Source organism: Schistocerca gregaria, chromosome 6 (assembly GCF_023897955.1).
Source record: "Schistocerca gregaria isolate iqSchGreg1 chromosome 6, iqSchGreg1.2, whole genome shotgun sequence".
Classification (NCBI taxonomy): Eukaryota; Metazoa; Arthropoda; class Insecta; order Orthoptera; family Acrididae; genus Schistocerca; species Schistocerca gregaria.
The window spans coordinates 251,169,852-251,195,792 of NC_064925.1; the positions used below are offsets into that span (position 1 = coordinate 251,169,852).

A 25,941-nucleotide genomic window follows, 5' to 3' on the forward strand; every position below is an offset into this window, starting at 1 on the left:
TTCCCTACTTACAGTCAGTGTTGAACATTATCAATCATTACATTATTATTAAGTATTCCACATCAACAAAATTGGAGATAAATCAGGATTTTAACAATTAAGTAGCCAGACAATTCAAATTGGCATGTGATGCTTTCTACAGCTGATTCAATCACACTGCATTCAGAACTCTTACAACACAAAATTGGGTAAGCTGCTTATGCAGCAGTTAAATTAAACTTCACCCAATTCGTTCACACATTTGGTCAAAGCACACAAGGCACTACATTTAACTAGGTTTCTGATCTCAGTCTTAAAAAAGCACAAAATAACATAGTTTTTATAGATCATGCATAGTAACAAAAGAAAATCATTATACGAGCTGCCTCTGTTCTTATAATTTTTGCATTTCACCCCGAACTCCATCCACAACTCCCTGTTTGCTTAACTGTCATTGCTTCTTCCACTCTGCATTCTTATCTTGATTGCATGTATCTGTTGTTTATTTCACCTCATCTGTCAGCTGGTGCTGCTCTCCAGTGGCAAAATGGTAATTATCCAGGCACATTGTACAAATTTATTATTCCATTTCACCCTGTTGGCTAACATTACAAGACCAAGTCAGTCACTGATCCACACTGTTTCATCTGCAATTACCGTATTTACCCGAATATAAGCCGCACTTTTTTCCGGTTTTGGTAACCCAAAAAACAGCGTGCGGCTTAGAATTGAGTGCAAAGCAAGCGGAGGTTCTGAAAAATGTTGGTAGGTGCCGCCACAATTAACTTCTACCGACGTATATATGTAGCGCTCGTGGAGGTATTATACCTCCATGGTAGCGCTACACAGGCATGCTTTGTAGGCACAAAGATAAGTACTGGCGCCAAAACCCTCTGCGTCAGTAAAAAAAAGGTGGAAAACGAGCTTTTTTTCTCCGCCCCGAGTTTCGACCACTGCATTTTCATACATTATCCAAAGAAGTAAATACCAATTCCGTATTGATCATCTTCGAATGTAGCAGAATTTCAATGTACTACGAAAATCCGACTGGCAAGACTGTTTGGAATGTTTGTCAATATGGCCAACTCTACGTTTTGAATTTTTTCCTACCTGTGAGAGGAGATGGTTGCTAATAGGAACCTGATGAAATGTGAATCACATACAGTATTCTCTTCACCATAAGAATAATACGAATATAAACATTTTGCCATGTATTCTTTCGTGTTTGCTGCTATCTCATTTAAATCCTGTCTGCCTAATAAACTACGAAACTAGAGTGAGACAACAGCAAACGCGGAAGAATATACGTATCGTGTCATGTTTATATTCGTATTATTCTTATGCCTAATAGTGATACAGTCAGAAATGAAGCAAGGCAATTGACTAGATTTTTAAATCTAAGATGACTCTTTATTTCTGTGCAGAATTTGATGTACTAAAGAAGCGGCCGCAAAGATTTTCAAACGGAGAAAAATTTTCGCCTAACTCTCGTTCAGAACATTTTCTATCATACGCAGTCTATTATTTGTTTCTTGTTGATCATTATCAAAGAAAGCAGCAGTGTAATTAACAACAAATAGCAGTCTCTTGCCATTGTTTCGCTAATGAGACGATTCCTCCCTCCCCCCTCCCCCCCCCCCCCTCTCTCTCTCTCTCTCTCTCTCTCTCTCTCTTTTAACTGTAAGCGGCGGTTGCGCGCAGAAAAGCAAGCCATGCCGCGAGCGGCGACAGGCCGTAAACACGCACTATGAGAATGCGACAAACAATGCATGACACAGTACAGTAATGCATTTTCAACTTAGAGTGACGTAAACACCTATAACAAAGAAAACGGCACTTATCAGATCAAAGCAAAATAAGCAATCGATTCGTACCAGACGAAGCACGTGGAAAAGGAAGGGTACCCTTATAAATACGGAAGGAGCGCCTGACGCAAGCAATGGCTACCTGGTAAAGCTTATCTGCTAAGCTTACGACTCGCACCAAACTACTGTAGCTGTATCGTCATTCATTCGACCTAAATAGTCTCTCATATTACAATGGACCAACTTTGTTTCGATTTGGAGGTGCGGCCTAAAACTATTCTATCCCTTGAATTTCGAGTCTCAAATTTCAGGTGCGGCTTAGATTCGAGTGCGGCTTAGATTCGAGTAAATACGGTACTTAAAAGACTGCTGCCCCTTATCAGGGTCCACTGGTCAGTCCAGCCTTTTCACATATATCGCACCAATAAGGTTGCACCTATCGTACAGGCATTTGTAACATAGAGTTACACTAACCACCCCACCCTGGCAAGGTCAACAGTTTGTGAAGTTAAAGTGGTTCTCATTATTGGTGATGAAACCTTAACTCTAAATGAAAAGTTAGTTCATGCATTCCAGATCCCCCCAACTGCCTTTTTTTTTTTTTTTTTAATGTATTTGTTTATTGTGAGACATGTCACAAGTTCTTCGTTGATTAAAACAGCTGATGGGTAACTGGAAAAACCCAACAGCAGTGATGAGATTTTCTACTATTTGAGTTAATAATATGTACTGAATCATTATTTTCATCAGCGCACAAGTACTGACATTTGTTAGTGGATTTGACATGTACAGAGTAGCTAGAGAGCATTCAGTGAGATGGAAATCAACATTAAGCTAAGTGTCATGAAATTCATGTGATTTCTAGGTGAATGTTATTGTGGTCATAAGCCAAGACTTTCTAGGAAGTTCTGCTGCCTCATAGATCCAAAACGTGAAAGCTTTGCCAATGTATCAGAGATGTTTTCAGGATTACTGGTGTTGGATGCAAGGAAAGCCCTTTGCAAGTTATCTCTTATAACATCCTTGAAGTTTGTATTACATGCCCATGTAACAAAAATCAAGGAGGATGCAAACACCTATCATGAAAGTCTTCTTTGTATACCAGTAATATTGTTAGAAAAAGAATAATTCTGTTTCCCATGGCAATACTTTGATTTATCCATATGTCAGCCCTTCAAAAGGTTTAATGGTGAGAATAACTGTATTTCAGTTGGGAGGGTGCATGCTGTAAAGGACTGGCATTGGGTTGCTGTTACTCAGAAGCAGAGATGATGGGAAATGCCGATGTGGAGGGAGATTCATTATTGCCGATTAACAAGGTTTAATTGAACAAATTGCTTTCTCCTATCTTCTAAGGTCACAACAGGAAAAACATCAGCTACTATTTTTTCAGCCCTGAAAGTGAGATCCTTGACATACAATGATTATGAGTCTTATTCTCTGTAATGTTCCAGATCAGATCTAGGGGACCTAGATCTTCCTGGTATGGCAGCACTCAGAGGGAAACTAATACTTTTTCAAGCAAAAGTTTATCTTTGGTATCAACAGTGTGAGATTGGTGCTTTTTAATCAATACAAAACTCACTTTTCTTAGGTCTGGTCCATAACATATATGTGATTTTTAGACAGCCTTGACTTTATTTCACTTTTTAACAAATTAGAGGAATGTGGTTTATTCTCTTCTGACTATAATACAGTGTGTTATTTATGATAATAACTTTACTTCCACGATGTGATCATGGAATAAACTGAGTCTCTATATCATTTTTAAATTATTTGCTTTTGTTCTATGAATGCCTGTCTGAAGTTTTACCTTATGAATCATACATGAAGTAATGAATTGAGAATGAAATCCATGTCACTGCTATCATGCCAAATGAATGTTGGCTGCACTCTAGTTTATCAGTACTCCCCATACATTCTGACTTTTATCAGGATAAATGCACATTTTGCTATGTTGTTGTTGTTGTGGTCTTCAGTCCTGAGACTGGTTTGATGCAGCTCTCCATGCTACCCTATCCTGTGCAAGCTTATCCATCTCCCAGTACTTATTGCATCATACATCCTTCTGAATCTGCTTAGTGTATTCATCTTTTGCTCTCCCTCTATGATTTTTACCCTCCACACTGCCCTCCGATGCTAAATTTGTGATCCCTTGATGCCTCAGAATATGTCCTACCAAGCGGTCCCTTCTTCTTGCCAAGTAGCGCCACAAACTCCTCTTCTCCCCAATTCTATTCAATACCTCCTCATTAGTTATGTGATCTACCCATCTAATCTTCAGCATTCTTCTGTAGCACCACATTTCGAAAGCTTCTATTCTCTTCTTGTCCAAACTATTTATCATCCATGTTTCATTTCCATACATGGCTACACTCCATACGAATACTTTCAGAAACCACTTCCTGACACTTAAATCTCTACTCGATGTTACCAAATTTCTCTTCTTCAGAAACGCTTTCCTTGCCATTGCCAGTATACATTTTATATCTTCTCTACTTCGACCATCATCACTTATTTTTCTCCCCAAATAGCATAACTCCTTTACTACTTTATGTATCTCATTTCCTAATTTAATTCCCTCAGCATCACCCGACTTAATTCGACTACATTCCATTATCCTCGTTCTGCTTTCGTTGATGTTCATCTTGTACCCTCCTTTCAAGATACTGTCCATTCCATTTAACTGCTCTTCGAAGTCCTTTGCTGTCTCTGACAGAATTACAATGTCACCGGCGAACATCAAAGTTTTTATTTCTTCTCCATGGATTTTAATACATACTCGGAATTTTTCTTTTGTTTCCTTTACTGCTTGCTCAATATACAGATTGAATAACATCGGGGAGAGGCTACAACACTGTCTCACTCCCTTCCCAACCACTGCTTCCCTTTCATGCCCCTCGACTCTTATAACTGCCATCTGGTTTCAGGACAAATTGTAAATAGCCTTTCGCTCCCTGTATTTTATCCCTGCCACCTTTAGAATTTGAAAGAGAGTATTTCAGTCAACATTGTCAAAAGCTTTCTCTAAGTCTACAAGAAATGTAGGTTTGCCTTACCTTAATCTTTCTTCTAAGATAAGTCGTAAGGTCAGTATTGCTTCATGTGTTACAATATTTCTACAGAATCCAAACTGATCTTCCCCGAGGTCAGCATCTACCAGTTTTTCCATTCATCTGTAAAGAATTCGTGTTAGTATTTTGCAGCTGTGACTTATTAAATTAATAGTTCTGTAATTTCACATCTGTCAACACCTGCTTTCTTTGGAATTACTAGCACGGAAAACACCAATAATGGCACTGACGTCCATTTCATTGCCCGATGATGGTGGCTGCTGCAGCATTTGGCAGGCAGGCAATGCAAGTAGGGGGTTGGTTTGCCGCACTGTCCCCTCCCCCTCTTGTGAGAGGCCATAGGGCTGGACAGGGGACGATGTATCCAAAGCAACATCCTCATTGAGGTCAGAGTTGGCACTAGAAGCATCAGTGGGGGCATTGGAGATAATGGCTGCACAGGATCCAGCAATATAAGCAGCAGTGGCTGTGGCATAAGGTGCAGTGGGGGCTGCACAGGCAATGGCATTCGAGGACTGTGGACGGAGGCAGGGACCCCAGACAGTGATCTGCCAGGCAGCAGTTACCACTGACCACTGTGGCATGAAGATGTGGACAGGACCGTCTGCGACACAAGAACAGGCATTGCCAGTGGTGCTGGTGGGGGGATGGGGAAGGGGGGGGGGGGGGGAGAGGAAGGCGATGGCCCTCCGGAACAGACATTGACATGTGTGGCTGTAACTGGTTGAAGTGTCAGGTTGTCTGCCCATCAGGAATGTGGGCAATGCACAGGTACTGGCCCCAGCAATACTTGAAGATGTCAGGAGCCCGGTTCAGCATGTGACTGAAACCATTAGCCCAGACAGACGCACCCAGCTGGAACAGTCGCAGGGCTGATGGTGCTGGTGGATGTGGCATTGGATGCAGGAGGTGAAGGAGTGTTCATTTTTGGTGTCCGTGTAGCAGCTCTGATGGCTCTTGTCACCTACCAGAGTGAAACGGTATGAACTCAAAAAAATGGTCTTAAGCAGCTTCAGGGGACCTGGTTGACACATACTTCTGCATATTAGTTATAAACATCTGAACCATGCTTTTCGTGTCACCATTAGATTGAGAATGAAACAGGAGAGGTGTGAGATGACGAACACCACTAGCCTGAGAAAAATATGCATACAACTGGGGGCCATTATCAGTAACCACAGTATATGGAAGTCCATCAATTGCAAAAATCTTAGACAGTACTGAAATAATGGCCGCCATGGACATGGAAAAACAATGTGCCATGTAGGGAAACTTGGAACAGTCATCCTCTGCAATAAGCCAATACTGATTTAGAAAGGACCCAGCAAAATCAACATATAGAGCTCCCATGGACACTGCAGCATCGGTCAGCGGGAAACAGACACCCACAGATAGGTCTGTTGCTGAACACAATGAGTGCAAGCGGCTATATGGCACATAATATCCCCATCTATGCCCAACAATTAAATATGCCTGTAGGCCAAAGCTTTGATGTGAGAGATCCCCCAGTGACCAAAATGAACAAGCCCAGTACAAGGCAGCAAGAATCACAACCTAAGGAGCAGTGTCCTCCACAGCTAACAGAAGAACCCCATCAAACTCAGAAATGTGGTGCTGGAGAGACCAGTAACTATGCAAGGGATCCTAGGTGCAGCCTGGTGGTTTTTCCAGCCAATCATGCTGCAGTAAAGAGAGTGCCCGACTAAGTACAGGACCCACAGCAACGGCCTATGCAGTCGTGGTATCAGTGATGGGAAAACCATCAACCGCATTCTGCTTCTCAACACCTAAATAGAAACAAGGCAACTCATCCTGATTGAATGCCAGGTTCTGTCCAATCAGAAGGCAACATAAGGCATTGGCATTGGTGTGTTGCACCATCGGCTGGTATGGCATCTGATAATGATAACGGGAGACGAAGAAAACCCGCCAGTGCAAACGAAGCACTGCCTTGTCTCTCACCGAAGCCAAAGGGTTACAAAGAGCAACCAACAGCTTATGATATGTGATTAAATGGAACTTAGAACCATATAGGAAGACGTAAAATTTCCTGAGGGTGAATGTAATCAAGAAAAACTACCAGGAGAATGGAAAATAGCTCTGATTTGTCCAATACATAAGAAGGTTGACAAACTGAAATGTGACAACTATCGAGGAATCGCCCTGCTTATCGTCTGCTATAAGATCCTGTCCAATTACCTCATACACAGAATTCAGCCAGTGGCAGAATCGGTGATTGGGGAGTACCAGGGAGGTTTCTGGCCAGGACGGTCAACAGTAGATAACATCTTCAGTCTCCGGCAGCTCACTGAGAAACTGGGTGAATATGGTAAAGATTTGCATATTTTATTCGTTGATTTTAAGAAGGCCTATGATTGCATACATCGCAAGAGCCTGCTCAACTGTTTAAGGGAGTTTGGTATAGCAGAGAAACTCATCAATCTGATAAAGATCTGTCTGAACGAAACACATGCAAAGGTGAAGATGGGAAATCGTGTAACTGAGGAATTTGAAATTGTAACAGGACTCAAGCAAGGAGATGGGTTGTCCCCTATCCTGTTCAACTTTGCCCTCGAGAAGATCGTACGCAATACCTTCCAAGAGAATGAAGGGATTGAAATCGAAGGAAAGAGACTAGCATACTTAGCCTATGCAGATGACATCTGTTTACTCTCTAGGTCGGAAGAGGAGTTGGAGCAAATGACCAAAGCACTAAAGGAGGCTGCCAGCAAATTTGGGCTAAACATAAACGAAGCTAAGACAGAGTACCTCGTTATGACGTGTGGTCATTGTAAGACTGCTGATCATCTGGGGACCATTCATACAAGAGAGTGCAAGAATTCAAATACCTAGAGGCACTTATCACTGAGAACTCGTCATGTGAAGCAGAGATCAATGCCAGAATACAAGCAGGAAACCGATCTTACCACAGCCTAGCAGAACTGCTTCAGTCCAAATCTCTCTCCAGACAGTTCAAGATTCAACTGTACAAAACCATGATCCAGCCTGTTGTTCTATATGGCTGTGAGACGTGTAGTATCCGGAAACAGGGCTTCCATAAGCTCCTTGTTTTTGAGAGAAAAGTGCTTTGGAAGATCTTTGGTCCGGTTCTGGATGCAGATACAGGGGAATGGAGGATCAGATACAACCAAGAGCTTGATGAACTATACCAGCAGCCCAACATAGCAGGAACTGTCAAAGCCAAACAAATGCAGTGGGCCAGCCATGTGGCCCGGATGGAGGATCACAGATGGCCTCAGAGGTTCCTGGATTTCACACCTACAGGAAAGAGACCGCCAGGGAGACCCAAGAAGTGTTGGAGGGATGAACTCCATGAAGATTTAAAACAAATGTCAATAGATGTGGACAAATGGCAGATAGCAGCAATGGACAGAATACAGTGTAGGAGGAAACTTGTAGTTGCGTGCGGTCCACTGGGCTTGATCACGTAGTAGTAGTAGTAGTAGTAGTAGTAGTAGTAGTGGAATGTAATCACCAATGTCTTCTTTTTAATCTGAGAATATTGCTGATGAGTGGGAGTTAAAGTCTTAGAAACGCAAGCAGTGAGTTGTTCAGACCTGTCCATGTATTTGTGGTCCATCACTGTGCCAAGACCCTGTTGAGAGGCATTAGTAGCCAAAACAAAATGATGATCCAGATGAAAAGTGATCAGACATGGAGCAGATTGAAGCTTAGATGTAAGCAAAGTGAATGCTCGGTCACAAGAGGACGAACAGAGAAAAGGCACATGCTGGGGCTGAGCAACAATGGATGCATCTGGCAAAAGCTTATGGTAGTATGCAACTATACCTAGAGGTGCCTACAATTCCTCAATAGAGGTTGGCTGTGGCAAAGCTGCAGTTATGTCAACATGGTGATGTAGTGACCTGACCTTCATGTAAGAAACCTCAAAACCTAGGTACTCAGTTGATGGCTGCAAAAACTGATATTTTGCAAGATTGCACTTGAGATCCACAGACTGCAAAACAGAAAACAATGATTGAAGATTCCTAAGGTAGTCTTTGGTGAAAGAATTCAAAACAGTGATATCATCAAGGTAATTGGTGCAGACAGGGCAAAGGCTCTCAGATGTTTTAAAAAATGCTGAGAAGTTGTGGGCACAATAGTGATTCCAAAAGGCAAATGTTGATATTGGTGCAGGCCGAAAGGTGTATTGACAATGAGAAGGTGCCTAGTGACCTCTTCCATGGGAAGCTGGAAATATGTTTGTGAAGCTTGGAAAAGTAGTGGCCACCTGACAATTTTGTGAGCACCTCGTCAAGGCAGGGCAAATGGTATGTATCTATCACAGACTGTGTGTTAACAGTAATACTGAAGTCATCACAAAGGTGAAGCTTACCCATCAGCTTCTTCATGATGACCAGTGGTGTAGCCCATTCACTGAAGTAAATAGGCTGAAAACCAGTAGCACAACTGAACCCAGCGGAAAACAGAGATGAAAACTTAAAGCAGAGAGACTCCAGTTGTTGATATGGAACTTGATCTAACACTAAATTTACCTTACAGCAATGGAGAAACCAAAAGTGTTAAACACATCTAACCCGAACAGGTCTGCATTATGGAAATGATCCTCAACAAGAAGGGTGAAAGGACAAGCAACAGACTTGTAAGAGACATGATTGGAGAACTGACCTAGGTTTGGAATCTGTTGTTTATAGCAGCTAACCAACTTCCGTGAAACCTGTGTGAGGGGAGGGGAGCCCAAGTCAAACAATTTGTTTGGAGAAACAGTCATTGTAGAGATACAGTTTTGTATCAATTGATACTGCTGTGTCCACTACATTTGGAGAGGAGTTACACTTTGATGCAATGTGGCCATTATCCACTGTGAGGAACAACTTAGACCATTTGAAAGTGGAATATGACTGTACAGTACTACTTTCTGTGTGTCAGTGTTTATTTTTTTTCTTAATAGTAAAAATGTTTTTCTGCTTAATGAATGAAGTTTAATAGCATCACTTGCAGAAGTTGGTCAACAAAATAAAGATATTTTCAGTATATATTTTGGAATGAAGAATTATAATAAAGTGATCAAGATTCTTAAGTTTTATATATAGCTGGAAGAAGATATATGGAGTAAGAAACTCCATGGTTGCAGTAAGATATCTTAGTAGGGTCCTGAGATTTTCAAGAGAGCTGCTTCATATATTCTGTTCAATCAAATATCCCATTAGTATCTGGCAACCACCACAATAGTGCACCTCTTATGTGTTGTCATGATGTAATCATCAACTTCAAAGAAATGAATAGTCAGTGATGCAAATGAAATTATACCTGTGGCTATTTTGGACATACCTATAAAAATATATTGGGAATGTATCTGGATCACCTTTAAAATATTGTTTTGTGTGACAGATGGTATATGTGCATTAACTTGAGTATCATAAAGTTCCTATAGTTGCGCAGTAAAGTGCATTTTCAATTTAGAATATAAACAAAAGAAAGTAAACATGTGACTGGTGTACTTGGATTAAATTTAGTTGGAACAGTGAAGCTTCGTCCTTTAAATAGTACAAATAAGTAATTAGGGAATGGGACCTCAGAGGAAAAAAGTCCTAACACTTTTGGCTTTTGGGTTGCAAGAAGTTTGTGGGATGGACATTTTGATTGAGGGGGGGACTTCTGAATTAAATAATATTACTGAGGTAAGGTTTGCAGAAGATGATTTTTTTTTCTAAAGGATGGACTGCAGTTGATTTTGGGTGGTGTTTAACAGTTAAGATCTTGCCTGTGGCTGATTCAGAGTTACAACAAATTTTCATTGACCTCATTACCCCTCCTTCTTATCCTTTCTTGTATTGTATATTTACTTTATCTGGTCAAATAATTATTTTATTCTTTTTCATTTATTTATTTTTATCAGTGCTATTCCAGCCATTGGCATTTAAACATGTAGCAGTGATTAGACCTTCTTGTTTGGTTGCAAGCATTATAAATATTCTTCTTTGCTTTTATTTTGAATAGTATCTCTGTATTAAGTAATATTACTGAGCCCCTACCCGAGAGAGTTTTAATCAGCTAATATGGTATGGATACTCTTGCTTACCAATCAGATTTCAGATATGTAGACTTTGTGATACCAATATGAAAAGAGAAACTAATATCAGAAGCGAATCTCACTGTAATTATAACAATACTATAAGATAGTAAGACTGTTGATAATTAATGTTGGCATATTTTTTTCATCATTATATGCATGACTTTTAGTAATTACACCATCTTTCTGTCATATATTCACTCTGCTTCATCTTAATACCCAAGCCCTGGACTCATTTTCAGGAGGACTGGGTCTCAGCCATCAATTCTGATTTACAGATACATGAGAGTGGATGGTCGTGCTCTACCACCTGTGCTGCCATGGTCATGCTGCAATCCGTTTTCTCTCACACCGTGTCTCCATGATCCCTTGCAGCAGCAGCGGTCACTTTCTGTGTGGCGTGATACTCCCCAGACAGCAATTGACACAGTATTTGAAAAAGGCTGCCTTGATCTTATTTTGCAGCCAATGGTTGCATTACTTACTGCCATACCAATTGTCAATGGCTGCTGTATTGTCCTCCAGGTCAGAGGTCAGCACTTCACACATTTTATTTTATAACACTTAATTGTATGAGGAAATTTATTGGTAACTAGTCTAGCAATGAAGGAATCTACATTACATATTTTCATTCTTGACACACTTCGCTGATTAGATTTGAGTCACATTAAGTGAGGTACCACAGACGAAGGTAAGTTTTTGGGCACCACATTTATTTTTTTTCTTTTGCTGATGAAGGCTTTGGCCAAAAGCTTTGTGTAAGTGTCTTTTACATGTGCCTGTCTGCAACTAATGTTTCTTCTTTACGGTAAGTAGCAATCTATCTTTTCCTACACTGTTAAAATGCCTACCTGGAGTTTCCATTGTTTGATATTTAATGTTGGCATATTTTTTTCATCATTATATCCATGACTTTTAGTAATTACACCACCTTTCACATTTCTGTCATATATTCACTCTGCTTCATCTCAATACCCAAGCCCTGGACTCATTTTCAGGAGGACTGGATCGCAGTTATTTGTCTGGTCATCCAGATTTTTTTATGCTTTTGCTACATCATTAACAATCAACACTAATCTTCCTTCCTTTTTCTTGCTCTATTCCTTGACTCCATATTTTATATTTATCATGTAGTATAGGTAAGGTTGTCAAGTGTCATAAACTTTATGTAAAAACTAGTGTAATGAATATCTTTCCCAATGTTTCTGCTTTTTCAGTCCATTTTTTTAAATATAAAATGCTTCTGCATGCACATTGAACAAATTAAATGGTATTTCACTGAATTTTTAAAAGTGACTGTTACAATAACACACGCTTGTAAACCTACATTTACCAAATTTATATATAGATCATTTGATTTATGCAAGTACATGTTCAAGACACTACCCGCCAGGTTAGCCGAGAGCACTATGCGCTGCTTCCTGGACTCAGGTAGGTGCGCCGGCCCTGGATCGAATCCACACGGTGGATTACCAATGTCAACCAGTGTGCCAGCCAGCCTGGATGTGGTTTTTAGGCAGTTTTCTACATCCCACAAGGTGAATACCAGGCTGGTCCCCACATTCAGGCTCAGCTAAATGGTTTGTAGATATCTGAACACGTTTGCACTATTCCATGGCTTACACTAGACGCAGACAGCAGAGGTACATTAATTCCATTCCAGGGGTACAGGATGACGGTACAAAACGTGTCTTCTTTCAATTAAAAAAAAAAAAATATATATATATATATATATATATATATATATATATATATATATATATATATATATATATATATATATATATACCTTACCTTCCAGAACAGATGTTCATTCACATGATACCAGATATAAAAACACTCTTGATGTAGACTTTACTAGGCTGTCTAAGGTCCAAAGTAGCTTTAAACAAACAGGATTAAAATTATATAACAAGTTACCACCATCACTGAAAGACCTACAAGGTGATGCCTTCAAGAAGCAGCTGCACAAATTGTTAGCTGATAAATGTATCTATGATGTAAAGGAATTGGAATGTAGTAGAGAGTGAGAGTAACTATGATGTAAAGGAATTTGAATGTAGTAGAGAGTAACTATAATGTTAAGGAATTGGAATGTAGTAGAGAGTAACTATGATGTTAAGGAATTATAATGTAGAGAATAATTCCTCATCCTCATGTACTGTAATCTGAATGTACATAGTTTCCCAATTTTAGATTCACTATCAAATGTAATGTCAAAACTGTCTATTTCAACAAATGTTGGATAATGACAAGAAATCAATAAGTAAATAAATAAATAACATTAACCTTGCCAAATCCGATCCTAACCATGCCGACCTTGCGTAAGTACAGGTCAAAGGCATCAGCAAAAGAAGATGTTCAAAATACTGCGTGATTCTATAAAAGTAGATTCAGACTGTGCAGCAGACACTTTAAAAAATTGTAACTGAGAAACATTTTATATCACTAAGTAACATGTTATAATAACAAAATAATCAATTTTTGACAAAATAAGGTAATTGAATAGATAAAAAAGTCTGATAATTGGAGAGAAAAGCAGAGTTATTCTTAGTCTGGGAGGCAGTGGTGAAGACTGTAGAAAGTTAAAGAGGCTGGCCAAGCTTGGTTTGTAGGACAGGAATGATAGTTGATGGTGTGGCTGTTTAGGGAGCTGTGGAGGGGCAGGAAGAGAAACACCACTGTTAAGGTGAGCAGATTTTTCTATCTATCCAGTTATCTTAAGTAACTTGTTATATAATTTTCTTCCAGCACATTTTCCCTAGGAACTTTTTCACGTGAAACTGACCCCATATCCCACTGTTAAACACCTAAGCCAACTTTTATGGTTCATCAGAAGTTCTGTTTATTGTTTGGTGTTTAGCTATTTTGAGTTGAACGCCTTAGGCACTGGTACAGGTATCAGTTGACACCTGTATGTCTTCCCATTTTTCATCCTTAGTCTTCCTGCATATTGACTAACACTTGTTGAATTTGTCATATGATATTTTTAGACAGTCTTCCATTTTTTGTATGAATCTATTTTCAATATTTTGTTAGCTTCTGTTACTGACTGACTCTAATTTCTTCCTTATTTGCACTGCTGGCCATTAAGATGCCAACAACATGAGTGTGGATTGCAGATCGCAACTAATGACAAATTGGCATGAAGTACTACATGCAAATGGTTAGCATTTCTGCACAACCACACAAAGTAGGTAGGAATAATGCAATCTACATTATATATACAGGGTGGTCAGAAACAGGCTGAAAAGCTTGTAAGAGCATTGCAGAGGAGATTGTGCTGAGAAATAATCATTAATATAATAGAGGGAAACATTCCACGTGGGAAAAATACATACAAAAAAACAAAGCTGCTTTAATTATTAAGACAGAGATCAGTATGTTGCACCATTTCTGACCTATTTAGCATCAAGTCAGCCAATCTGACTGTTGTGTGTGCAGATTCAAGCACTTGCACGTGTGGGTCTGTGAGTTACCACTTATTTGTATGCTCATTACCATTCAAAATATGCCTTTTTTGAAAACTGTGGTTGTTCAGTTTGAGGAAACCAAATGAAGAACAAGTATACTGACACTGTCTCTGGCAGGTTGCTTGAATTTGTGTGTGTGACAACTGGATTGGCTAACTTCAATAATAAATAATGCAGAAACGGGACAACATATAGAATTTTTTCATAACAATTATTTCCCAGTACAACCGCACCTGTAACATCCTCACAAGCTTTTTAGACTGTTTTTGACCACCATTTGGAGAATGGAAATCAATAACGGGCTAAGTGCCAAAAGACTTATTCCGAATTATTCAATTTTTTGGTTTGAAAAAAAATATTGGAATGAAAAAACCTCAACAATATTTGTTATTTGTTTTCTACACTAAGAGTCACAAAAGTATTGCAGTTTTTAAGATCCTTTCCTTTTATCAATGAAAATAAATATTTTATTCCGAAAAGCGCATAACGTGCTAAATGCTGTACTGGTATCAGCAAAGACAGGGTAAGTGCTGACGAAAGAAATCTCAAGCATTTATCAGTTTTGTTAATAATACATGTTTTACAGATACACTATCCTGTAATTAAATCATTTTACTCCATCTTTTACTTTTATACAGCGCAAAGCAAATTTTAAATAACTGTTCAAAAAATGTTATATTAGCCATTTTCAAATCTTTTTTCTTTGCACCTGATAAGTTGTTTTTACACTGTTGTGATTGCAACACGAAATTCATTACTATATCAGTGGTAATTGCTTTCTTGAAAATCTTGTAGGTGCTTCAATCTTCAAGCTTGTTAAACGTTGTTCTCATCTTGATGACACCAGGCACAACTTTTTTTCACTTGAATCCAACTACACTTGGAAATATTTGCTTTCGTTGTGTTAGTATGTTTATCAGTTGCTTTTTAAAATATAAAAATAAAAACATCCTTAGGCTGGAGCATAGTAAAACAAGAGGATTGTAGGTGTCACATTCTCCACAAGTTTTACAATATCCTTCGGTACTTGAAGCTCTGACATTCTTCTGGCCTCTTACATTTTTCAGCCTGGGCAAAATTTGTGTCACACTCTGCAAAAAATTACAATGCTTTGTAGCACTTAGCTTGGCTTAGCCTCACCAGTAGGCAGGTGCATACTGCTCATGCTATCTTTCAGGTCTTTTATGCACTGCTAAATTAGATTAGATTGATTAGATTTGCTTTCATTCCAATTGATCTGTAGTGAGGAAGTCCTCCAGGATGTAGAACATGTCATAAAAACAATAATACATGACAAATATATACAACTCAAATAAATAAGCTAATGTACAATTCCACATGTCCCAAGTGGAATGATCGTCATTTTTTTAAATGAACACTATATGAAAGAGTCATTTTACATACAATAATGCACTGAATTTAAAACAAAAATGTTTTTTTATGTATAAGGTAATAAACATGTAATAGAACTACTATAATACTTAATTACAATGAACACATTATTGCACTGAAATGGTGCAGAAGTTAGATTGTAATTACACTCTCTCTCTCTCTCTCTCTCTCTCTCTCTCTCTCTCTCTTACAATGAAGACATTACTGCATTGAAATTGTGCAGAAGTTAAATTGCACTTACACAAATCAGTTGGTTCTACTGAGAAATTCATCAATGGAGTAGAAGGACTTGGTCACCAATAAATCCTTTAGGCTTCTCGTAAACTGAATTTCATTGGTTGTTAAGCTTTTTATGGCTGCTGGCAAGTTATTGAAAATGTGTGTTCCTGAATATGGCATACCTTTTTGTACAAGAGTAAGTGACTTTAAATGCTTGTGAAGATTATTCTTATTTCTAGTATTGATTCCAAGAATTGAGCTGTTGGTTTGAAAAAATGACATATTTTTAATAAAAAATTTCATTAAGGAATACATATATTAGGAAGCAGTAGTTAGTATCCCTAGTTCCCTAAACAGGTTTCTGCACGATGTTCTTGAGTTCACACACCATGTAACTCTTACTGCATGTTTTTGTGCCCAGAAAACTTTAGCTTGGCTTGATTAATTACCCCCAAAAAATAATCCCATATGACATTATGGAATGAAAGTAAGCACAGTGTGCTAGCTTTTTCATTTTTATATCAACTATGTCTGACACAATTTGCATTGCAAATTGAGATTTGTTAAGATGCTTCAGCAGTTCTGTGATGTGTTCCTCCCAGTTAAATTTATTATCAAGCTGTAATCCCAAGAATTTAACATTGTCCACTTCTTCTATCTGCTTGTCATCGTATGTAAGGCATATACTCTTGGGACACCCCATACAAGTTCTGAACTGCATGTAGTGTGTTTTTTCAAAGTATAGTGACAAAGAATTGGCTAGGAACTAGTGATTAATGTCCTCAAATATTTTATTAGCCTATCTTTCTAAGACTACACTTGATTTGCTATTTATTGCAATGTTTGTATCATCAGCAAACAATACAAACTTGGCATCTGGTAATGTTACTGATGAAAGGTCATTAATATACAAAAGAAAAAGTAAGAGCCCTAAAATGGAACCTTGTGGGACCTCACATGTAATTAGTTCTCAGTTGGATGATGCCTAATAGCTTAATACATGTCTCTTTCCTAATAACACCCTTTGTTTCCTGCCAGAGATATAAGATTTGAACCATTTCACAGCATTTCCTGTTACACCATAATACTCTAATTTACTTGAAAGGATATTGTGATTTACACAGTCAAATGCCTTTGGCAGATCACAAAATGTACCAGTTGCCTGCAATTTTTTTTGTGTAATCAATTAAGCACATGTGATTCTTCAGTTTCTCCCTGCGTATTTGATAATCAAAATATCCACAGGTGTACTGCCGGTCTACAGTGTCCAACGGGCACAATATTTCGGCGAACATACATGTCGCCATCATCAGGTGAACTGATGCACTGAGCTCCTGTGAATGTGCCAGTACGGAGATCCATACGCTATGGCTGCTCAGAGGGAACTGAGTTCGGTCGCGGCGGCAGCCGATTTAAATACCCTCCACCCGCAGTGCACTCACTCCGCCGTCCGCGCTCCATGCCACGGTCGCGCGGTGGAACAGATTGCAACAGCATCTGAGATGACATCGGTGTGATGGCTCTGTCTGCCGTGGTCGTCACAACTGTATGTTTGCTCGATTTCCTCTTGATTAACCCAATTGCTGGTTCCCAAGCCTTGCTAAGATTATAGCCACATTCACGGTTTATGAGGTCGTCATTGGTGTGAATTTCGATGGCCTCTCTAACAACGCTGTCCCAGTATCTCAACGTCTGCACTAGAATCCTCGTGTGTTCGTACTCCATAGCGTGATTTCCCAACAAACAATGTTCAGCGACCGCCGACTTGCTCGGATACATCAGTCGAGTGTGCCTCTGGTGTTCACGGCATCGATCCTTGGCGGTACGCATCATCTGACCAATATATGATTTGCCACATTGACACGGAATCTGTTACACGCCAGCCTTCCTCAAACCGAGGTCATCTTTGGCGCTCCCCATCAGTGCACGAGTTTTATTCAGAGGACAAAACACAGTTCCGCCCCAGTGTTTCTTCAAAATGTGGGCAATTTTCCCCAAGAGTGCGCCTGTATACGGAATAAACACAGTGCCTACCTCCTCCCTTGCGATTTCATCCATCCCCATAGGTTGTGCTGTAGTGGTTGGGCAGAGAGCACGTTGAATCTGCCACTCTGAGTACCCATTTGTTCGAAATACAGTTCTCAGATGTTCCAATTCCTGGGGTAGACTCTCTGGGTATGGAATGAAAGTAAGCATAGTATGCTAGCTTTTTCATTTTTATATCCCCTATGTCTGACACAATTTGCATTGCAAATTGAGATTTGTTAAGACGCTTCAGCAGTTCTGTGGTGTGTTCCTCCCAGTTGAGAGATAGTGTGCGCCCTATGTACCAGAGTTTTAAGCACCCCATTCCTCTGTGAAGGGTGGTGGTAGCTGTCTGCGTGCAGTGACGAACGTGTTGTCCATGTAACGGAAAAAGCAAGTAGGTTTTCATTCGGATGACGACAGGGCTTCCTCCTCGAAGTTCTCCATGCACAAACTCGCCACCACTGGTGAGAGGGGGCTACCCATGGCGACTCCCTCCATTTGTTTGTAGTATTCTCCATTAAAAAGAAAATATGTGGAAGTCAAGACATGACTAAAAAGTTCAGTGGTCTTCTCATCAAACTTCTGACTAATCAATTCTAGTGACTCTTGCAGGGGTACCCTCGTAAACAAGGAAACAACGTCAAAACTCACCATGGTATCTGACTCATCCAACCTGAAGCTATCGAGGTGTTTAACAAAATCCACGGGATTACGGATGTGAAGAGGGCATTTATCTATATAAGGACTTAATATTCCTGTCATGTATTTGGCCAACAAATATGTAAGTGCCCTGATGTTGCTGACAATGGGGCACAATGGTACCCTCTCTTTGTGAACCTTCCGGAGTCCATACAGTCTAGGCGGTACCGGACCTTGGGGTAACAATTTCTTAGCGTCACCCTCCGGTAAATCTGTGTCCTTGAGAACCGACCTCGTCTTGTTCTCCACCTTCTTTGTAGGGTCAATGCTGATCTTCTGGTAGGAATCATCATTTACCAGGCTCTGCATCTTATCAGTGTAGTCCTTATAGGAGACAACAACTGTAGTATTGCCTTTGTCAGCCGGTAAGACAACAATTTCAGAGCGCTCCCTCAGATCATGAATGGCCACCCTCTCTTTACTGGTGATATTTGACTTCATCGGCTTGGATTTCGTCAATGCACGACAAGTTTCACGACATATTTCCTCAACTGATTCAGGCTGAAGTCGAGCTACAACCTGTTCAATAGCACTAACAATTTCTGCGACCGGAGTGAACTTGGGGGTGGGAGCGATGTTGAGACCTTTCTGCAAAACCGAGACTACTGCATCATCACTCAACACCATGCCACTCAAATTGATGACAGTCTTGCACGGAACCTGCAGAGATGGTTTGTCAAAGAGATGTGAGAACTTAGCTGTTTGACGTCCCATTGCCTTCTTATGGGAGGAATCAGCTGTAACCCAGGTGACACCATCAATGCAGTCCCAGGAAAAAGAAGTGAAATTACCTGCCAGTTGCAACTGGCAGATGTACAGCAGATTAAAGTTAAAAAGGGGCTAACTCAGCCACAAATTCAGTGTAGAATCTTATAGGAATCCATTTGGCCCTCTAGCTTTGCCCTGTTTTAATGATTTTAGCTATGTGTCAACACCTCTGACATTGGCATCTATTTCACTCATCTTTTCATTGGTATGAGGATTAAACTGGAGCTATACATCTGTATCTACTTTACAAAGGAACATTTAAAAACAGGCTTAAGCATTTTTGCTTTTGCTTTGCTACCCCCAATTTCAGTTCTTGCCTCATTTGCGAGTGACTGGACGCTAACTTTGGTGTTACTATCAGTCTTTATCTGCACTAGAATTTCTTGGGGCTTCATGAAAGACCATTTGACAAAATTCTATTATGATAATGAAGGCTTCACACATTTCTCATTGGTCTTTTGAGTTTCATTTAACATCTCTATCTACAACCCTCTACTTTGTTTTACATCTATTTTGCAGTAGTCTCTGTTTATTTAGGAATTTATTTACAGTGACTGTACAACATGGTGGATCCCTGCCCATCATGAACTATTCTACTAGGTACGTATCTGTCCAGTGCATGTTCAATTATACCTAAAAACTTGAGGCATAGTTTCCCTGTCATTGGCTGAAAGTGTTCTAGTTCCTTACTGAGATGTGACACTGCTGCTAGTTTTCTGCGCATTAGATCTTTCTCCTTGTTTCAGTTGGCCATTGTTTTTTCATAATCATTGTTGCTATAATTTACTCCTGGTCACTTATACCAGTTTAGATGTGAACATCATCAAAGAGGTTAGGTTCATTAGTTGCTGTTGGATCTGATATATTTTCATCATGAATGGGTTTCCGTACCATCTGCTCTAGATAGTTTTCAGAGGAAGCATTTAATAATGTTTCACAAGATGTCTTCTCATGCCCACTGCTAAAAGGATTGTAATTATCCCATTTGACTGTTGGATTATTAAAATTTCCTCCAATGATTACAGTATGGTGTGAAACTTATGTACTAGTGAACCTAGGTTTTCTCCAAGTTTTTGGTTACATCAGGAGATGAGTTTCCTGGCGGTTGATGGAAGGACTCAGTTATGTCTGTTACTATAGGTTATCCATCTTGTGCTGACTACAACCTAATTAAAGTGAATCTAGCTAAGAGCTGCCTCTTTAAGGACACTAGTTTGCTTTACTAGAATCAGAGGGAGTGAAACTGTGTAGTAAGCCCTGTTTGAGTGTAGGCAGTAGTAAACTGGAGCCACTGTTGTTTTCATCTCTCTGTTCAAACCAAATGGACTTCCTACTTGGTGACTAAATTCCACATCTACAGTTAAGCAGGTAGACTGAGGTGGGTAATTGCATGGCCACCTCATGTGCCAGGCGTGACAATTCTTGGTTTTTAGTTCTTGGGATGTAAGAAAGGTAGAAACATACATATTTTTACAAAACAGGCATGTGAGTCTTAAGAGTAATTGTAAAGTCCTTAGTGAAGCACACTACATTTTACATACTACTATAGTTGGAGTCACAAATGATGGCAAGTGAGTTTAGGCGTATTCTACGCACCTATGTCACTCATTCTTCAACACCCAGTGAGCATTCAACCATGATCTGAATGCTCTGCTCTGAATGTCATAGAAAGTGTGAACATTAAACATGATCGTAAGAGTTACTTGGAGAATTTTTATTCCATTTGTTGTGAGTTATCTTCACTGATGGTGGTGGTAAGTGACATCTATGTAAGCAAGCGAGAAACATAATTTACAGGATACATGCTTTGTTCAGGCGTAAAGGACACATATACATTTACTGCAACTGTTGCTTGAAATTGGCAATAATTAGTCCCTGTTGGTGCCTTGATTTGTGTGAACCTCCATCATTTGTGAGTTGGTACTATAGTAGCGTGCTGTTAACTATCTTAATGACTGACTAATTTCATTTTTTTTAACTAATGCAGAATAATGTAAGTATTTGTTTCTTAATGCATCTATATATTGTTTATTAATAGTTCCAAATACTTTATTAATAAATGAATTATGTATCAGTTTATTACAGCCATCCTGCTGCGATACATTTACACTTCAGCAAGGAATAGTGTTTTAGTTGGAGATCCAGGTGGTAAAGCTTATGGATGGATATTTGGCAGAGGAGATTGCCATTTTGCCCTAGGGTCAAGTTTAATGGAAATTGATAAGGTGAAAAATATGTACAACTCTTGCTAATTATTAGATGACTTAACATAGAAATAATAAGTACACTATTTACATCTTTATTCACACTGAAGGTATGTAAAATGGACTTAGATTAGATGCAGATGTCAAAAATTGATCACTCTTTGAAGAGATATCAGAGTCCAAGTGATAAACAGAGTACATTTTGTTTTGGAAAAATCAGTTTATCTTCCTCAGTTATTGAAGAAATAGTGGAAGACTGAAGATTATCTCTCCTGTACAGTTGGGGCATTGAGTTATCAACAGGCTTGTAAACAAGACTGAAAATGTTACTGAATTCCCATACAGTGTTCTACTTCAGAGCTAACAAGTTCCACCAGAGTTCAGGCAATGTACAGGCAGTAACTTTAAATATGGCTCTCTATCATCAGTAGAGGTGGCTGTACACTTTCACACCTCCCACAACTTGGCCAAAAACCACCTGAGTTGACTGATTCCATATGAAAACAAGATGCAAATACCTCAACAAAACTCCAGGCACAAGGCAACATACTAAAAACCACCTGTTCTGTATTGCACACTTATTTAAAGGTTCATCCTGACCACTATTCATAATTCTCACATAATTTCATACAAAAACTTATGATAAAACATGTAGAAAACCTTTGCAGTCAGTTTGAAACCTCTTAAAAATCATTTATGTATATTTAAACAATTTTAAACAAATCTCAGACACATGAATTGCCACATCCAGCATTCAAGTCAGTGACCTAGACCTATTTTATAAATCAGCTCTAATTGAATATACAAAGTTATTGGAATATTTAAGATGGAAACTGCTGCTGATAAAATCATTTGTGTATCTTTGGAGCATTCCACAGTTATGCTCTATTTACATAAATAAACTAAATTGTTTATAACATTTTTATTGCTTTAATTGGAAAAGTATTGTGTTCATTATGTTGCAGGTATTATCCTCTTTCGTCTGCGGTATCACAAGTGTGACTATCGTAATGGGTTCAGTTATTACGATTTATAATAAACTTTTTAACTATTAATGCTTCAAACATGGCTCTACATTCAAAGACCTCACCATATTACCACAGTTCCAATGCTGTCATTAGTTTTTCTCCAGCATGTTTGTAATGCATTTTATGTATTTTAATTAAAATCATATTAGTGATGATATTTCAAGTCACAGGCCCCACCATCTTCCCTCATCTGTGACTATGCCACTGGAACAGACACCTATTTCCGTCTGGCAAAAACCCCAATGACCACTGGGTCTTGTGGCTTGCTAGCTGCCTTTACCTGCACTCAGCTCACCTGTCATAATCCATCTGACAGCTGGACACCACAAGAAACATTCACACTGTCTCGCAGCTGACCTATCAGATTCAGTCCACCCTGTGGTAATTGAACCAGTTGCTGAGATGATGGGCTGGTGACATAAGTAAAGAGCCTGATACGCAAAGCAAGGGAAACTGACCACTCTGAGGGAGGGGGTGGTAATGTGGCACTGGTTAGTCTGTTCTGGTGCAGGCAGGCAAATTTACAGTGAAGTGGAGGAATGGCTGGGAGTGTGAAGTATAAAATGTAGGATGAGAGAGACTTCAGAAAGAAGAGTATGAGTGTAGACTAATGGAGTGAAGTGTGAGGCATGGGACACAGATGGGATGATGTGAGACAGGTGCTACTAGAGATTGTAGCCAAGAGAACTGCATTGGCAGGGGATGTACTGTAAGGACTTAATTCAGAAAAGCTAGTATTGGGGAAGTAGGAGGGGAGAGAGGAGAGATCCAGATGCCCTTGATTGTAAAAAAACCCACTGAAGGAGAGTATGGTGTGCTCTACAGCACGTTCTGCCAATGGGCAGTCTGGCCACATTTGCTGGTGGCTGGTGGCTGTTTAGGTCCACAGAAAAAGCTTTGCAGAAGTTGGTATATAACATAACTGCTTTCACGTGTGTTCCTGCCACCAAAAGGGCACTATTAACCTTTGAAGGGACTGGAATAAAATTTGGTGGGCAACTAGATAGGACAGGTCTTGCTGCTACTGTGTCTTCAGCAGGAATACAACCCATCTGACAAAGGGAGCATGGAGTGGATGTGTTATAAGGATCAACCAGTATATTTCATGTATTAAGTAGGAGGATTGGTGAAAAGGTTTTCTTGTTTCAGCGCACAATGGAAGGTAATTGGAAACCTGGAAGAATATGTGGTCAGGTTTTTCCAGTCCAAGGTGGCGTTAGGTAATGAGGGAGGTGCTCTTTTGCAGTTGCTTCATGGGCTGATTGGAGGTTTAGAAGATTGATAGATTGTGAGCCACCAGAGAGGTGGATCTGAATGTCCAGGAAGAGAACCTGTTGAAACATATAGTAGAGAAGATGCAGTGGCTGTGTATTGGCTGTGTCCAGATCTTGAAGACAACATTCATGACCAAGTGGTTTAGAAACCAAGGTGGGCACTTACAGTGAATATGAAGATGAATTAGAGGAAGAACTTCTACTCATATCCTTAGGCCCATCTGAGAACTTCCTCTCCCCCCCCCCCCCCCCCCCAAATCAATCCCTCACTTTCCTCCTAATTCCTTCTTCACACCTGCCTTCTGTGTACTCCCCAAAATCCATAAACCTAACCTGGATGCATCATTGTAACTGTGCTACTGTGAGAAGAATCTCAGTTCTTGCTGATTGATGGCTCCAACCCAAGCCAGCACGGTAGCTCAGCATGTTCGGTCAGAGGGTTAGGTGCCCTCTGTAATAAAAAAAAAAAAACTGAGTTAATCGATCAATGACAAACTTAAATGGGTGTCTTACGATGTCCACCCTGAGCAGATGCAACGAACAATATCGAAAAAATTTATTTACAAAAAAAAAAAGAAAGAAAATGCCACCTGAATCCTTGATTGACACCATCTGACTTGGTACCATTAAGCACTACCTCTCCCAGCATTTTGCTAGTTCCAAACCCACAAATCTAGTCCTTTCATAACTGACCAACTATTCTCTAGCTGGCTACTGCTTCTCCTTAGGGGGGATGTAGACAAACAAATCTGTGGCTTGCCCATGGGCACCTGCATGGCTCTGCCATATGCCAACCTGTTTCTGTGACATGCGTAGGAAACCTTCTTACCCACTCCAGACTCAAAGACCACTTTCTGTTTCAGTTTCTTTGATGATATCTTCATGGTCTGGACTCATTCTTCTATAGCCTAAACACATCTCCAAAAAGGAGACACAAATTTGAGACACATTAAAAATTTTTGATTTTGTAAAAAGTATGTTAATTATATGTAATAAATGCAAAATATCGTTTTAATTTGTTACAAAAATATATTAATTTATATTTTATTAGCACCAAGATGAATTTTCTTCAGCATGTCTGTATTCTTCAATAGCATATGAAAAAAGTCAACACAAGTTTTATCCTTTTGTGTAGTATTGTAACATAGTGTAATACTACCTAGCACACTATACAGTCAAATATAATTTCTTATTTCATGCATACAGATGATGGTAGAGACCTGTTTTGAACTTTGCTAACAATAGAGTCTCTTTGTCAAACAGTTTCACCAATTTAACTAAACTAATAATAAAACATACTGATACAGGTGAAAAAAATCTAATTCATGATTAATTATCCTGAAAATCTGGAAGAAATAAGTATCATGAATTACCTTTGGAAAAATTCAGGACAGAGCCATAAAAATCATGACTGTCAAAAACAGAATGGATGGTCGCCTTACTCTCCTATCCATTTTATCTGAGATCAGCATGTCACCTGCCTCCACCTACCTCCATGTTAACTTCCACTTCTCCAATGACTCTGTAAAAACCTCTGTCCGTATGAAGCCCACTAACCAATAGCAGTGTCTCCACTTCAATTGCTGCCATCCCATTCATACTAAAATGCCTCTCCCGTACCATCTGGATGCTCCTGGAAGACACATCATTAGTGTCTAACCGAATGTCTTAACACAGGCATTACTATCCAAACCATTTCATGTACACACTCAGTCATAATTCTCCAACCAGACCCCAAAACAACTGTAGAGGACTACCTCCTTCATTACCTCAGACTGAAAAAACTTAACCACATCTTACAACATGGATTCGATTACCAATAAGATATATCCTTCACACTACCCACCACACCTCCTAAAGGCCAACTAGGTGTTAGTTCAACACACACACACACACACACGCACACACACACACACACACACACACACACACACACACAC

General features: G+C 39.5%; 1 protein-coding gene across 1 annotated transcript in view; it reads left to right on the forward strand.

The window, feature by feature from the left end:
- Positions 1-25,941, forward strand: part of LOC126278817 (photoreceptor outer segment membrane glycoprotein 2-like) — a 94,877-nt gene that overhangs the window by 11,434 nt on the left and 57,502 nt on the right. The window contains exons 2-3 of the mRNA XM_049979091.1: positions 11,159-11,448; positions 21,581-21,720. Coding sequence (XP_049835048.1) covers positions 11,159-11,448; positions 21,581-21,720 — 430 coding nt within the window. The remainder of the gene's footprint in view (positions 1-11,158; positions 11,449-21,580; positions 21,721-25,941) is intronic.